This window comes from Sebastes umbrosus, chromosome 6 (assembly GCF_015220745.1).
Source record: "Sebastes umbrosus isolate fSebUmb1 chromosome 6, fSebUmb1.pri, whole genome shotgun sequence".
NCBI lineage: Eukaryota > Metazoa > Chordata > Actinopteri > Perciformes > Sebastidae > Sebastes > Sebastes umbrosus.
In genome coordinates, this window is record NC_051274.1 from 17,830,828 (window position 1) to 17,845,746 (window position 14,919).

The 14,919-nt window shown below is 40.7% G+C and overlaps 1 protein-coding gene across 17 annotated transcripts in view; it reads right to left on the reverse strand.

The window, feature by feature from the left end:
* The window catches only part of LOC119489418 (membrane-associated guanylate kinase, WW and PDZ domain-containing protein 1-like), a 103,255-nt gene extending 89,672 nt beyond the window's left edge, over positions 1 to 13,583 (reverse strand). For 12 of the 17 annotated variants that reach the window (XM_037771796.1, XM_037771793.1, XM_037771787.1 and 9 more), the window contains exon 1: positions 12,234 to 13,579. In XM_037771796.1, coding sequence (XP_037627724.1) covers positions 12,234 to 12,531 — 298 coding nt within the window. In that variant the 5' untranslated portion in view covers positions 12,532 to 13,579. Of the gene's footprint in view, positions 1 to 12,233 lie in introns of all 17 variants that reach the window. The other 5 variants (XM_037771800.1, XM_037771786.1, XM_037771797.1 and 2 more) reach the window with 4 other exon arrangements.
* Between the last annotated feature and the right edge of the window lie 1,336 nt (positions 13,584 to 14,919).

Sequence of the window (14,919 nt, forward strand, 5' to 3'; positions counted from 1 at the left end):
GCAGTGCGAGTACAACAAGGGGAAAACTAAAGCTGGAGTTCCTCACAAACTAATTCTAGCTTTTCTGTACCATTAATTTTGCTTTAAACTGATACATCTCGATATGTTTTACTAGTACATGCAGTCAGAAGCTTTCAGATTAATCAGCAGCGTGATTATTAGTGTCAGGATATCAGACCATAGTGCATAAAGCGTTTTATACACTGGTTAACCGAGCAGGGTCGGGTCAGCCCTCTCAAGGGCTTATGAGCAACCTGAATCTCTGGAGATTGACGGACGCGGAGGAGGGGAGGGATAGAGAGATCAGCAGCATGAGAAATCCTCTAAGGATCATCTTTCACCTCGGCTAAACAACACACCAAGGTTTATATTTAAAAAATACATGTTATAAATGTAGCAGTGTTTTACTTTACAAACAATCAAATGGGCACAGACTATTCCTTTAGAGATGTACAGTATTTTCCATTCTCAAGTCCTGCTTCAGCTTGTGAAATCCAGCATGATGACAGAGGACCTTTGGGAAAATTAGAACGTTTCTCACACTATGCTATTTGCATCTTAAGGAAGGTGTAATTACTGGTCCCAACAACCACAACAAAACCAAAGAAACGGACTAAAAGTAGAACTATGATTCATGTGTATAAAACGGAGCCTGTAATGGTGTGTAATCCCTTCCAGATGTGTGAATCTACGAGGAGCACAGCTTAAATGTCAATTTATCTCCACTATATAAGACTCTCTTGCAGTGAACGTGTGTGTGTGTGTGTGTGTGTGTGCGTGTGTGTGTGTGTGTGTGTGTGTGTGTGTGTGTGTGTGTGTGTGTGTGATTGACTTAGTAGGAGTGTGTGTAGTTAATTGCACGTGCATGTTAGTGCAGCAGAGAGAGTGAGATAGACAGAGAGAGAATCCAATGGCAAGCTCTTAAAGCTGTATCACAGTATACGGTAGTTTTCTTTCTGGATCACCTGATTCAATCCGTCATATTCAATCCTGCTGCTGACAGATTAACAGTCAGCAGCAGCACAGTTTGCTCAAACACAACTAGTTCATGCGACGTGTTGTCCAATCACGTTCAAAGATAAAAGTGTTTAGTGACGCAATATCATCTTAGTATGGGGATATATAACCACACATTTTCAAACAGTCTCAACTGGAAGGGATTCATAGCGTTGCACTTGGTTGTTCTCATCAATAGTGACAGACATAGTGGTGTTAAAAATGCATAAATAGAGCTAGTGACATTAAATTAAAGCTAGAGAGTTAAATTGTGGCTAATCACAGCATGAAGTGGGTGTACAAATATTGGATTGTCAGTTTTGTTACAGAAATGGTCGGACACAAATTACCCCCCCGGTCTGACATCAGAAAGGTGTGAAGAAAGAGGATTTCTGAAGCGGTCTGACCATCTGATGAGCACTTCTGATGAAGTATACTGACGCCTTCAGTTGATGTTGATATTCCCATTACAGCTGTTACTAGGGCTGTGTATTGGCAAGAATTTGTTGATACAATACGTATCATGATGCAGGGGTTACGATTCAATATATTGTGATATATTGAGATACTGTAAACATGGCAATATATTGTAACTGTAATAACTGTTGTAACTGTAATAGTATAAAGAACACACCAGAAATACACCATTTTAGAATAGGCAAAATGCCACATTTGTACTGCATGCAAGTGGACATGTCTGTAAAGGGGAGACTCGTGGGTACCCATAGAACCAACAAGATTAGTGCCTCACATGCAGCGGTGCGCCAGCTGTAGTGTATGAGCACAACAGACAACTGAGTCCCCAGTTCACCATCAGGAGAGCTACTCTAGCATCCACGGTGCTGCGTTTAGTGTCATGAACATGCAGCCACGTTCCCAGTAAAATTTTCCACCGCACATTTAGTTTAGTTCAGCGCTGTGTCTGCCCTGCGTAACGATACTATGTCTGCCCAGATTAACAATAGCGATTGTCCGACAAACAGTATGTGTGTTTGTGCTACGTTAGCAGCTGTAGCTCTGCTGGTAGCTTCGTGCTCGCCGCCGCTCTGTCATTGCGGTGTAACTTTTGCGAGTGTCCGACAGACCGTGTGTGTGTGTGTGGCAGCGGGGAGTGTGAGTTTGTCGGTGGCGTTATAGCTGCAGTATTTGATAATAAACATATATGGGTTTTATGTATTACTGCTTGCTTGATTCTTGTTCAGCCTCATGGGCTCTGCGTGCTGTTTTATTTCTAAGTTTCATTTTGCTGGTTCTGTCACCTGAAAGCTGTTTTGTTACGCGAGTGTTGAATAAAATAAAATATTCAGAGCAGATTCGGTAGATCTACCTTGGAGCATCAATAAAAGGTTTCTACTTGCATCCACACCAATCGATCACAGCTATTCATGCACAACAAAGCAATAAAAAGCCAAATACAGACTAGACTGTCTGAGCAGGTCTCATAACACCAACTCTTATTGTCCATGATTCAGTCGTTCATTATGCAAAGCAAACATTTGTACAGTATCGTATCTTTCAGAGGTCATGGTTGTTCTGACTATCATTCAGCATGCAGCTCCCACAACATCCCATTTTCACTGCTAGTGTCAACAATGTAACAGTTACAGCTGAACATTTCTCTGCATTTTTGTTTGTTTCCTATAGGAAGTCATCTTGATAACAAAGATTTGACCCTTTGAGAAAAACAACCCGACAGGCACACGCAATCTGGTAAAGAAGTTATCTTACAATAAAGGTTGTGATGAGTTCACTCGCAACATATTTTTGCTGCATACCCATAAAACCTTATTGAAGCAGGAAGGTTACTGCTCCAGAAAAGGTGACAGTGAAAATGGACAAAAAGAAGAGAAGGACTGGGCTGGTTTCAAACTCCTACAGCTACTGTATATGATAGTTAAGGATTTGTGTTATAACAAAGATTAAATGTGACAAACAAGCCATGCATCTGTTTCATATAAGTAAAAAAGCAACTATGGAACATTTTGACATCTCAAAAGCTGATTTATTAACTGTAAAATAATCTTAATTTAGTGTTTTATGGCAGAATTATAAGTTATATATCAGCAAATGCTTAGATGCAGATGACAGAAGGGTGAAATAGATACTAGGATTAACCCTCGGAGACCCGCGGGATCGCCGGTGATCCCGGCCGATATTACTGTATTTAAGAGGCTGTAGCGGGCTCAGTGAAGATATCTTATGAAACTAGAAAACCCAAGGAATTCATTGGTACCCACCATGTCATGTTGTCAGGAAGGAGGCTAAATAATGCTCCAAAGACAGGCTAATTTTTGGCGAGGGAAAACTGGCATGGCGATTTTCAAAGGGGTCCCTTGACCTCTGACCTCAAGATATGTGAATGAAAATAGGTTCTATGGGTACCCACAAGTCTCCTCTTTACAGAGATACATACTTTATGAGAATCCCATGCAGTTTGGGGAAAAAACCATGCAGTTTTGTACATGCAGTAATATACATGTGTTCTAAATGGTGTAATTGAATATTACTTCATACTGGGGTCCCTATAATCACAGCATCGATTTTTTACGATGTTCCTCGAGGTCTTGGTGTCTTAATGTGGTATTTTGGAGGGCTTTTTGATCATTTTTAGCAATTCTCAAGTGGCAAAAAATTGTTAAATTTAGCACCAAATCTGTGTAATAACTGGTATCAACCCAAAACTTGCTGCAACAGCTTATGAGACATAAATGAGCATGGAAATGGCCATTATATACTTCTATCATAATGTTCTTAGCCCTTATACACTCGCTCAATCTTTTTTAATTAATTCATGTTTATTTCTGACAGTTCACCCTCACACAGAACAAAACTAATGGTGCATTCAGGCGATCATTGTTAAAATACTTAAAGTCGGACATAACCAATGCTGGTTGTAACTTACATGGTATCTGAGTTGAAAGTACGAGCTGTGTTGCCTGTTATGTATTTCATATCAACATATGATTGACCAAAATAGAAAAGTACCAGCATAAAGGTGAATTCAGTTCAGGTCAAGTTTATTGTCATATACATTAAAAAGTACAGTTGTACATTCAAATGCATGTGACCTGGCTCTCTCATTCATTAAAAACTATAAAAAAGAGGCAACAACAATAATAAGAAATTCTACAATAATAATCAATAAATAAATCACTGTTGGTAAGGTGCTTGTGCATTATTTAAAGTGCTTGCTGTTCAATCGTCAAACTTGAACTGAACTGAATATTTCCATTTATATTTCTTAATAATAATGTGTGTAGATGATAATAACAGTCTGTGTGGTGATTTGGGTGTTCACTTAATGCAACATGGTTTGAACAGCTATAACCATGTGTGCAGACATTTATGATATGAATACAGCTGCAACACAACACACAGCACAGAAAAAATAGAGGGCAAGATTGTACCTTCTAGACTCAAAAGCAAAAACAAAAGGGAAAGTGCTGCGACAAGACATGTTTTTGTCATTTCAAATACTGTTGGAGTCAGGGACGAGCATCACTACGTAAAGTAAAATGCTGCCTATTTGCTGCTTTCGCTCGGCTTCGTGGTGAACATGTCTCTGTGTGGGACTCTGTGTTAGAAGTGAAACATGATGCATGTGAACTACACAAGAGAAAAACGTGCTGTACTTTAGAAACCCTGAGGGCTCTCCATGCTTATTAGTGATAATGTGACTGGCATGCAGCGGAGGAGTACTGCATCTCTTCATGAACTAACTGTACAGACATGGTTTTACTCTCATCTATCTGCTGCAGAATTTCTTTCAAGCTGATGTCATTACAAACATTTAAGCTCTTCTGTACATACTGTATGACGAGATACAGCCTACATCATCAGACCACACTCTGATACTACCTAAAACAAAAATAAATGATGTGTGTGTTTGTATGTGGGGTCAGACAAGACTTCCTGGCTCCCTGTGGGGTAACACCTGTTTTCTGCACCACTGAAATAATGCACGTCTTCCAGACAAACACACACACTCACTCCAACCCACACCAACACACACACTAAACTTCCAGTTCATTGATTCCAGTTGGACTTTAAGCAAAATGCCAAACATTTACTGGCTACAGCTTCTGTTCTGGCTCTAAATGTGAATTTGTTTCTTTCCCTTCTATAATGATAAACTGAATGTATTTGGGTTTTGGATATCACCCAACTGTGATGGACATTTTCACAATTTTTTAGACTAGTACTTGATTGATCAAAATTATATCTATCTGACATTTTACTTTGGGGAAAAATAAACAGAAATATAAGCACATTTTTCTAAACAAATCAAATTTGTCATGTAAAAAGGAAGCCAACCCTCTCTAATATTAAATGTCTATACACAAGCAGCTACAAGATAAAAATACAGTCCAAGATTTTGATTTAAATCAGGAACTATCTGATCCAACAGTAAAGTAAACAAGAATACAAATCTGACCAGACATTTGATGTCAGTCTTTGTTTTCAATACTCTGTGTTATGAGCACATGAGGGTTGATGCCCAGCCCAAATAGATTGTAGTAAAAAGTGACAAAAACACTGTTACATGGTTACAGCTAACTGAATGGAAATTATAACAATGCATGCCTGTGTCTGCCTGCTGGAGTATTATATCCACAGTACCGATGGTTGTTTCTTGTTACCCGTCTGATCTGCGTTACATTCCAACCTCATTGTTACAGCGCCTGAGGCAAAGCCTCTGAATTACCAACGTTTGTTCAAGCTTAAATGACACAAGCTGCTTGTGTGTGGTGTCACTGCTCCTTCACTAGTATGCTGCCATTGTTATCAATGTTAGCGAGTCACTCCATCAAGGCCAAAGCTAAATTCCAGCATATAAACCTTAAAAAATAAAATGATGCAACACATGTTAACAAGGCTATTTATGAAGACACCCACACCAGAGTTTCTCACAATGTCAAACTCTCAGTCTATGTCACTTTTTGTGCCCAATGAGGTTGAATATAATGAAAAGACAAGAACATACAAAACATCTGAGATCCCTCACTGCTGCCTAAAACAGAGCTCATAAAGGGGACGGTGGATGTGGAAGAAAAAGTATAAAGCATAGGGTACATAGAGAAGGAGGAGAGATAGCCACAGCATGTCAAGTCACAAGCCGTTGACAAGCCTTTCAAGGATATACTTATGCACTAAATCAAGACTGACAAAATCTTCATACTTAAGAAAATATAAGGGACTTGCATTCTGGGACAAGCACATCACAGCAGATATCTGTGTCTACAAAGCCGTCACATCCTCTGGATGAGTTTGTAAGCCTTCTTAACCACGCACAAAGATCCGAGACACAATGTCAGTGACACAACTTAGTGCAATCTTTACATAACGGAGGCAGTTTTAAGATGGAGCTAGTGATGATCGCAGGGTAACATATGGAGCACTGAGGATACAGGACCATTCGTTGTTTTGAGTTTTAACAGTCTGGTTATTTTCTGTCATCACATCTGGACCTATGAAAGAGAAACAGCTAATGCTAGTTAGCCCCTCTACTTTGCATAATGTGGGACAAACACAACAATAAGTGTGTTTCAATCCATTTGGTTTTATGCACATTTTCAATATATAAAAAAAAAGTAGGAATATCACAAAAAGTTGGTGTATTGATAAAAACAAAGTGCGACAAAGTGCAATGGAAACAGACTTAATGAATAGATCATGATGTACATGACGCATGTGACTAAACGTTACGCAAACTCCCACGAAGAGGCTTAAAAAAGTGGCAGATGAAAACATCAGATCTGTATTGAGCGATGAGGAGACTAACATTCTTCAAACTAATACATGAAACAATCATAAATGCCATATTTCCATCGCATTTTCGACAACTACAACACAGTGTAGAGTCAGCTTATAGTCACCCTGGAGTTGCACTACAAGTTTTGCTCAAGGACACTTCAGCAGGACAGACACCTACAATTCTAAAGGTTTGAATGATTAAACAGGTGCCCTCCTTAACCACTATACCACCCTGTCGCCAAGGACTGGGCAGGGTGATGAGAGAAAGCAAGAAGTGGCCTGAGAGGAGGGGTGAAACAGAAACAAGATGGAGAATTTGAGGTTTCATCGGAGTGTACCAGTGAACTCCTGGCCCCACCTCTCAGGAATGCCTGGCATCCAGCAGGCTGCCCTGAATCCCTCTGGCTGGGTACAAGTGAAGGCGAGTTTGAAGGCGAACAGGGGCCATTTGTCCCGGAGATTATGTAGACACCCGGCCAAACCCACCCATGATCATAGCACCATAAAACCCCAGACCTTTTAGGTGCTGGAGGGGTTTCTGGTTCACTTAAAGAGGTATAAACTCAAACGCCAAGAAGACGGTTCAAGTTGTTAAACAGTATAGTTCACACCTGTTTTTTGACATATTTCAGTCTCAAATGCATATACTGTAATTAGCTCAACTTTAAACCAACAAGTATCATTCTAATAACGTTATACACAAATCACTGACCAAACGCAACAAACTGCGATGCACTGTGTGTTCTGACACCTTTCTATCGGAACCAGCGTTAACCTTTTCAGCAATTTGAGCTACAGTAGCTCTTCTAATGGATCGGACAACATGGGCCAGCCTTTGCTCCCCACGTGCATCAATGAGTCTCGGGTCTGACCCTGTCGCAGGTTCACCAGTTTTCCTTCCTTGGACCACTTTTGGTAGGTCCTGACCACTGCAGACCGGTAACATCCCACAAGAGCTGCAGTTTTGGAGATGCTCTGACCCAGTCATCTAGCCATCACAATTTGGACCTTGTCAAAGTCGCTCACATCCTTACGCGTGCCAATTTTTTCTGCTTCCAACACAAAGTTCAAAGTTCAAAATGTTCACTTCCTGTCTAATATATCCCACCCACTGCCAGGTGCCATTGTAACGAGATAATCAATGTTATTCACTTCACCTCTTAGTGGTCTAAATGTTATGGCTGATCGGTTTATGATCTGATGCACAACCTTTGCACCTTTACAGACGCACCACCGTTATCAGATGCTCATTAAAAAGACCACGATGACAAAACTTTTCACCTGTGAGCTGGATTCAACTGATGATAACAGATAAGAGCTACACTGGTGGGTCAAAGTCTTGATATGTCTGAAAGTACTCCCTCTTTGTACTTTAACCTCAAAATAATGCCATACCATAAATCTATTCATCATTCACATGGGCCTCCGTAAACAAAGTAGAAATAGTGTCGTTACATTTGAAGTGACCACAGCCTGTTGGAGGGGAGAAAGGAGAATATGTTGCACAGTCACTGTTGTATTTGCATTTAATGTGTACTTTATGAGTATGTATTTTCTGTTTGAATGAATAAGGTATTCAAAATGGGCGCAATGGGAGAGACATGAGGCAAAGTTACTGCATGAGGTGAAAGGAGCAGGTGCTCTTCTAAAAACAAACTTATCAAGGAACTTATCCCTACATTACGTTTGAGTTTCTCCTCTCAAGAAAAACCGAGACAATGAAAAGTATATTGGTGAACAGGTGAGTGAATCCAGTTTCTTAATGATCAGTGGAGAGAAAAGGTAGCTAGCTGTGGTTATGCTAGTTGAGCAGGAACAGCAGAGAGTGGTTCTGTTCAAACAAAAAGATGTAGTATGCAGTATGCCAAAAATACCAGGATGTCCTACTGCTTCCGGTTGTATTTTTCAGTATACAAGCCAGCATGCTTCTCTGGCTATTCTGACCCACAATCCTGTGTGCAGCAGAAGATACATCACTAGTGATATAGACTAAAAAATTATAGACTAAAATAGACTTCAATTTCTAAAAATTGTGAAACCGACACCAAAATGTTTAGATTTGCTGACTAAAATTACCAAAAATTAAATGACTAAAATTACATTTTAGTCACAAGACTAAACTTGAATCAAAATCAGGTGCCAAAGTTAACACTGATTCTAGTGTATTTATTATTATACATTTACTGTTTGAATAAAAGGCTCTTTCACATCTCTGTCATTCCTTCCCAATTTGAAGTGTTATTTACAATACAGAGCTTAATAAAAACCCAGACTCCACTGAAACCACTAGAGTGTAATATTCCACCTTTCCACCACAGGAATGCCCAGACTTCATTCAGGTGGTTTTCTTTCTGCATTCCTCAGTGGGAGCAACACACCTGTGGGGCTGTAGTATACCACAGCAACGACCTGCCTACCTGCACACACAGATACAGTTTCCACCGACAGCACTGAGGTGATGTGGCCTCCTGTAATGTGACCCACAGCTCTTTGGAGGGGAAAGGAGAGAGATCCGATCCATCCATGGCTGGTTCTGCATGGGAGCCCAAAAGACTGTGAGGCACAATGGAGGTCTTGTGAGCTCCTCAGATAGAAGAGTATGCCCCTCCTTTAATTACAGACAAGGAGAATCTGCTGACTTATGTGGTGAGATACTAATGACAAAGCCACGCAGACGGCTCAGGACATACTATGTCTACAGTCGGGGTGTTGCCGCAGTCTTTACAAGTGCAAAGTGTTTCCATAAAAGTTCAGAATAATTAGAAAACTGTTTATGGATATTAAAAGTCTCCCATGGTGCACGCCGGGTCTGATCATATGTCAAACAAACGCCTGTTCTGCAAACACAAAGCAGCGTAAGTGCTGAGCTCTTGTCCCAGGGGTCGAGACTTCAGCTCCAGAGGTCAAGCGTTCACTGTGCAGCCACTAATGGACATACAGCACACTAGAAAGGCAATGATGCTACACTGAAACTAAACCACTGTTATATAACACAGTTAATGATTTCCCCAGAGACAAAGCACTGCAAGCTTTGTCAAATATTGTGTGAGTGTGTGAGCGAGGAGAGTGAACGTGAGCGTGTGTGGGAAGAGACATTTGAGGTGAAATGAACGACTTGAAATAAAAAATATATATTTAAATATTCACTCAGGCATCAAAGAACATCCAGATTTGGCCAACAGGAACAACAACAAAAACCATGAACAGTACACTGGAGACTCTGAGGGAAAAAAAAGTTTGAATAAGTGGCTGCATCCCTGTCCCTCTAGCTGTCTCTCAGACAGATGCAGATGCAGCAGACCGTGGGCAATGGGTCAAGCTCATCTCAACACGCAGGGAGCACTTCCAGAAATAACCATGGCTGCCCATGAGTGGTGTCCCGCTCTCACAAACAATGCATCGCCCTCAGTTAACATAAACAACACTACTTTAAGGGAAGAAGTAGAACTGGAACGATTAGTTGATAAAGCAATTAGGTGTCGGTCGTACTCCAAGCAAAAATAGTGAAATACTGCGACACATTCTCAGATGGTAAGATTTGCTGCTTCTCTTTGTCACATATCATAGTAAACTAGGGCTGCAACTAACGATTATTTTTTAAGCATGCACCGATCTGACTTTTTCAGTCCTGATACCGATAGCGATACCTGGGCTTTGGGTATCGGCCCATACCAAGTACCGATCCGACACCAGTATTTAATTAATAAGCTGTATGCCTCACTGTGTGAAAGTGACTCGGATCATCCTTTTATGTGTAAGGCAACATCAGGCTTGACTTAAACTTCGCAATCCTTACTTTGTAAAACAAAATGTAAAAAAGAAATATATAGATAACATAAATATAGTGAATTGTTATATATTATTAAAAATAATAAATCATACACCCACAACTTGGCAAAAAAATCTTCAGAATTAACAGGAATTACAATTCAAGTGTAAACCTTTGTAATGCAGCAACAAATTGCTCCATTGTCACCGATATCCAATTCAGCTATTTGAGTCAGTGTTGGCCCGATATCCTATCCGGTATTGGTGCATCCCTATTATTTGTATTGTTGCTTAATCTGTTGATTACTTTCTCAATGAAACACTTAGTCGTTTGTTCTATAAAATGTCAGGAAATGGTGAAAAATGTCAATCAGTGTTTTTAAGAGGACGTCCTCAAATGTCTTGCTTTGTCAACAATTCAAAGGTATTCAGTTTAGTGTCATAGAGGAGTAAAGAAACCAGAAAATATTTTAACATTTAAGAAGCTGAAATCTTAGAATTTTGAAAAAAAATCCTCAAACTGATTAATAGATTATCAAAATAGTTGCCGATTACTTTAACTAACAGATTAATTATTGAAGCTCTAGACTGAATATCTTTGGGTTTTGGACTGTTGGTTGGAAAAAGAAAAGACATTTCAAGACATCGCCTCTGCCTTTTTCATTATAAGTGTCAATTAAGACAGGCAGTCTTATAGGCAGATTCATCGATGAAGAAAATAATCCTTGGTTGCAACCCTAGAGAGAAGCCCTGCGGAACTGTAAACTGCAGATGGGACACTACCATCAGCAGATAAAACAACAAGCCACATAAGGTGGCAGTGGCCTTTAATCCTCAGGGCAGAGAAAGTAAGGTATCAAAAGTTCACATGTCAGAGACTACTGGCAGTAGGCAGTGTGTGCTGTGCTGTAAATGTTGGGAGTGCAGATGAAGCTCTGGAGCTTGCGGTCTCTGTAAATGGCCTAATCTGTGACCCCGCAGGTCTGACCCAGAGTGGCTTTAGCGATGTTAGACAAATGAGGGCAGGAGGACTGTCAGGGCAGCTTCATGTCAAAGCCTGTGAAAACTCCAGGCTGCTGTGGAAGGAAGAGGAGATGAACAGCAAGCATCACCATGCACACTCTCTCTGCCCTACTTCACACACAACATCACCATTTTGTTATGTGCTCATAATAATAATGCTGTGCCACATGGCAATTATAAAACAACTTCCACTGGGACTCTTTTGTGAGTGAGTGTTAATCTCTCTCACACACATACACACACACAGTACTGGTGCCACCACAGTTTCTATATTTTCATGTTTTTCTTACCTTCACGCATAGTTCACAAAAAATATATTTTTGGGTATATGGTTGAGGAACAGTTGTAATAAGGGTTGTGTTAAGGGTTGGTTTATATCTACTTTTTAACTCTGGATGGATATGTGGGTTGTAAATAAACTTGGGATGCTGTTCATATATTTAATTTGGGATGTAAATAAATCTGGGATAGTTTATATATTATATTATATTATCATTTTATGATATATGAGTTATTAGAGGAGAAGTGAGAAAGGGGGTTGGGAAATCTAAGTTTTACTTCTACCTACTCCTTTTCGGACACTATTACTCTTCTTTTGTTTGTTATTATTTTGTATCTGTTTTTATTTATTTTAAGTTCGAAATAAAGTCATTCATTCATTCATTCATTCTATATTTTCATGTTTTTCTTACCTTGACGCACAGTTTTCAACCTGACTGGGTCTTTACAGCACTTCATCACAGTCATAATGTCATAGAGGGGTAATCCAGACACAGGCAGCCCCTCCACCTCCAGGAGCAGCTCCCCTTCGCAGAGTTTACCGTCCTGGTACACCACAGCATCCTCCTTAACTTGCCCGATGGACGGAAACTCTCCATTCTCAGCTCCGCCACGAAGCTCCACGTTCAGCTCCCCGCACGCGTCCCGCACAACCAGGCAGTCGTTCACTTTGGTGATCCAGTGGTTCTTCTTCTGAATGACTTTTGACATGATGACTCGGGTCCAAACAACCGTTAGTTCCGCGGAATGGTGTAAAAACAAGCCGATGCATAGCACAAAAAAAATAGTCCCCAGAAAACTTCAGGGTGTTTGTTGGGGGTCACTCCAAGTTGGAACAATTTCACCCTTCTCCTGAGCCAAGCCATGCTGCTCCCACAGCAAAGTGGATCAAAATCCAGATTGTTGTTGCTTCTGTTGTAGTTTCCGCATCTTTGACAACAACAACACACTGCTCTGATTCCTCGCTATATTCCTCTAATCCGCTCTCTTATTGCCCGCTTTACATCCAAAGACCCTCTCCTCATTAATCCTCTAGTTGTGCGTCCTGCTCCTGTCGAGTATTTCCCCCTTTTTTTAAAACTTTACAGAAGAAAACAGCTATCCCGTGAGCAGGTCTGGGGCTGTTTCACACACAATCAGCGGCGCCTTTAAACAGGTAAAACGCAGAGACAAGTTCATCCTATTTGCTCCTGCGCTGTGGTGGATGGAGGAATAGTGGGAATAGTGGGCGCATGCGTCCAGCTGCTGCTCCAAGAGGGAAAATCCTACCAGACCCATGCACACCTAACCGGGTCCAGATCCTATCCGACCCCACAACATACCGGGTCCAGCTCCTCCCCACATGCGTTTCCAACCGGATTACAGCGATCTCCGCGTCTAATCCCCCTCAGGAGCTCCAGCATTTAGTCTTTATTCATAAATAATGGAGCATGCACCACAGAGACCAGTTTGAAGATAACAGAAGCTGCAGGTTTAAATAAAGTTGTTGGTTCAAACTATAGCAGCTATAATGTGACACCAGAGGAGACTATTTTTATTCAGTCTCACTTGGTGATATTTTGTTGTTGTTTCAGGACTGAGCAACTAGTTCTATTTCAATATATTTATATTAATTAGCTCAACAAATTTTGTCCACTTGACATAGTAGTGATGGGAATTTCATCTCTTTTTAGTGAGCCAGATCATTTGGCTCAGCTCACCAAGAAGAACCGGCTCTTTCGGCTCCCAAACGGCTCTTCGTTTTACCACTTCTGCCTGTTTTGACCTATGATTAGTATGTGTTCACATATATCACTTAAATTATTCAATATAATTATACTAAACCTTTAAATTTCCAGAATACCGTAATTTTACATGCTGCTTCGTTTCCGACTGTCACTCATCTTGTCCGCTATTCGCGCTCCGCACTCCTCTCTCTCTCTCTTTCTCTCCTCCGCTCCCTCCTGCTCTGTACCTGTAGACCGTCAGCGCGCCGCCCCTCCACCCCTCCCTGCTTGATGTTATGCTCATCACCTGACTGGTCGCACGGACGTCATTAACACAACATTCAGTCACAGTCAGTGCATGAAGTGCCCGTGGCGCGGAGAAGATCGTCCTATCATTTTGCCTTGAGAAAAAAGAAGAAAGAAAAAAACGGCTCTCGGACGGGAGCCGGCTCTTATCGTTCACTTAAAAGAGCCGGCTCTTATGGTTCACTTAAAAAGAGCAGGCTCTTATCGTTCACTTACAAGAGCCGGCTCTTATCGTTCACTTAAAAGAGCCGGCTCTTATGGTTCACTTAAAAGAGCCGGCTCTTATGGTTCACTTAAAAAGAGCAGGCTCTTATCGTTCACTTGCAAGAGCCGGCTCTTATCGTTCACTTAAAAGAGCCGGCTCTTATGGTTCACTTAAAAGAGCCGGCTCAATGAACCGGCTCGTTCGTGACCAACACATCACTACTTGGCAGGTGTTATATCAAAGTCTGTTCCCTCATCAAATAGTGTCTCCCTCCTGTTAAAATGACGCTAAAGAACATCCAGAACATCTGTTAAAATGTAGAACATAAATAAATAATATAAATAAATAATATAAATAAATAAATATAAATATATAAATAATAAATAAACAATATAAATTAAGAACATCCGTTAAAATGGCGCTAAAACTGAGCCAACGGGATAAGGGTTGGTTCAGTTTTAGCTAGAGGGAACACATATCGACGGGAAACATTATTCGACACAGCACCTGTCTCTCTTAACTCACAAGCGTTTTCCTTTTGTTGTTACCTTGGTGATTAAATGTCCGAAAGAATCCGTTGTTACACCTGTCACAGTTAGCTACCGTTAGCTCGTTAATATCCGGCAAAAGCTACAAAACTACAAACCTGCTGCCACAATATGTAACACTGGTTACTCTTAGCGTTAACTATAAACTTGTAGTTACTAAATTAAAACTACTTTCGGGACATGGGTAAAGCAAGAGAAACGGGATAGCGTCGTCATGGTTACTTGGTCCACTTTAACGGTCATCTCCATAATCGGACAACTGACAACTAAGTGACGTCACCTCATCTTCATATCACTCCGCCAACATTAACCATCACTATGGTTACAAGCCAGG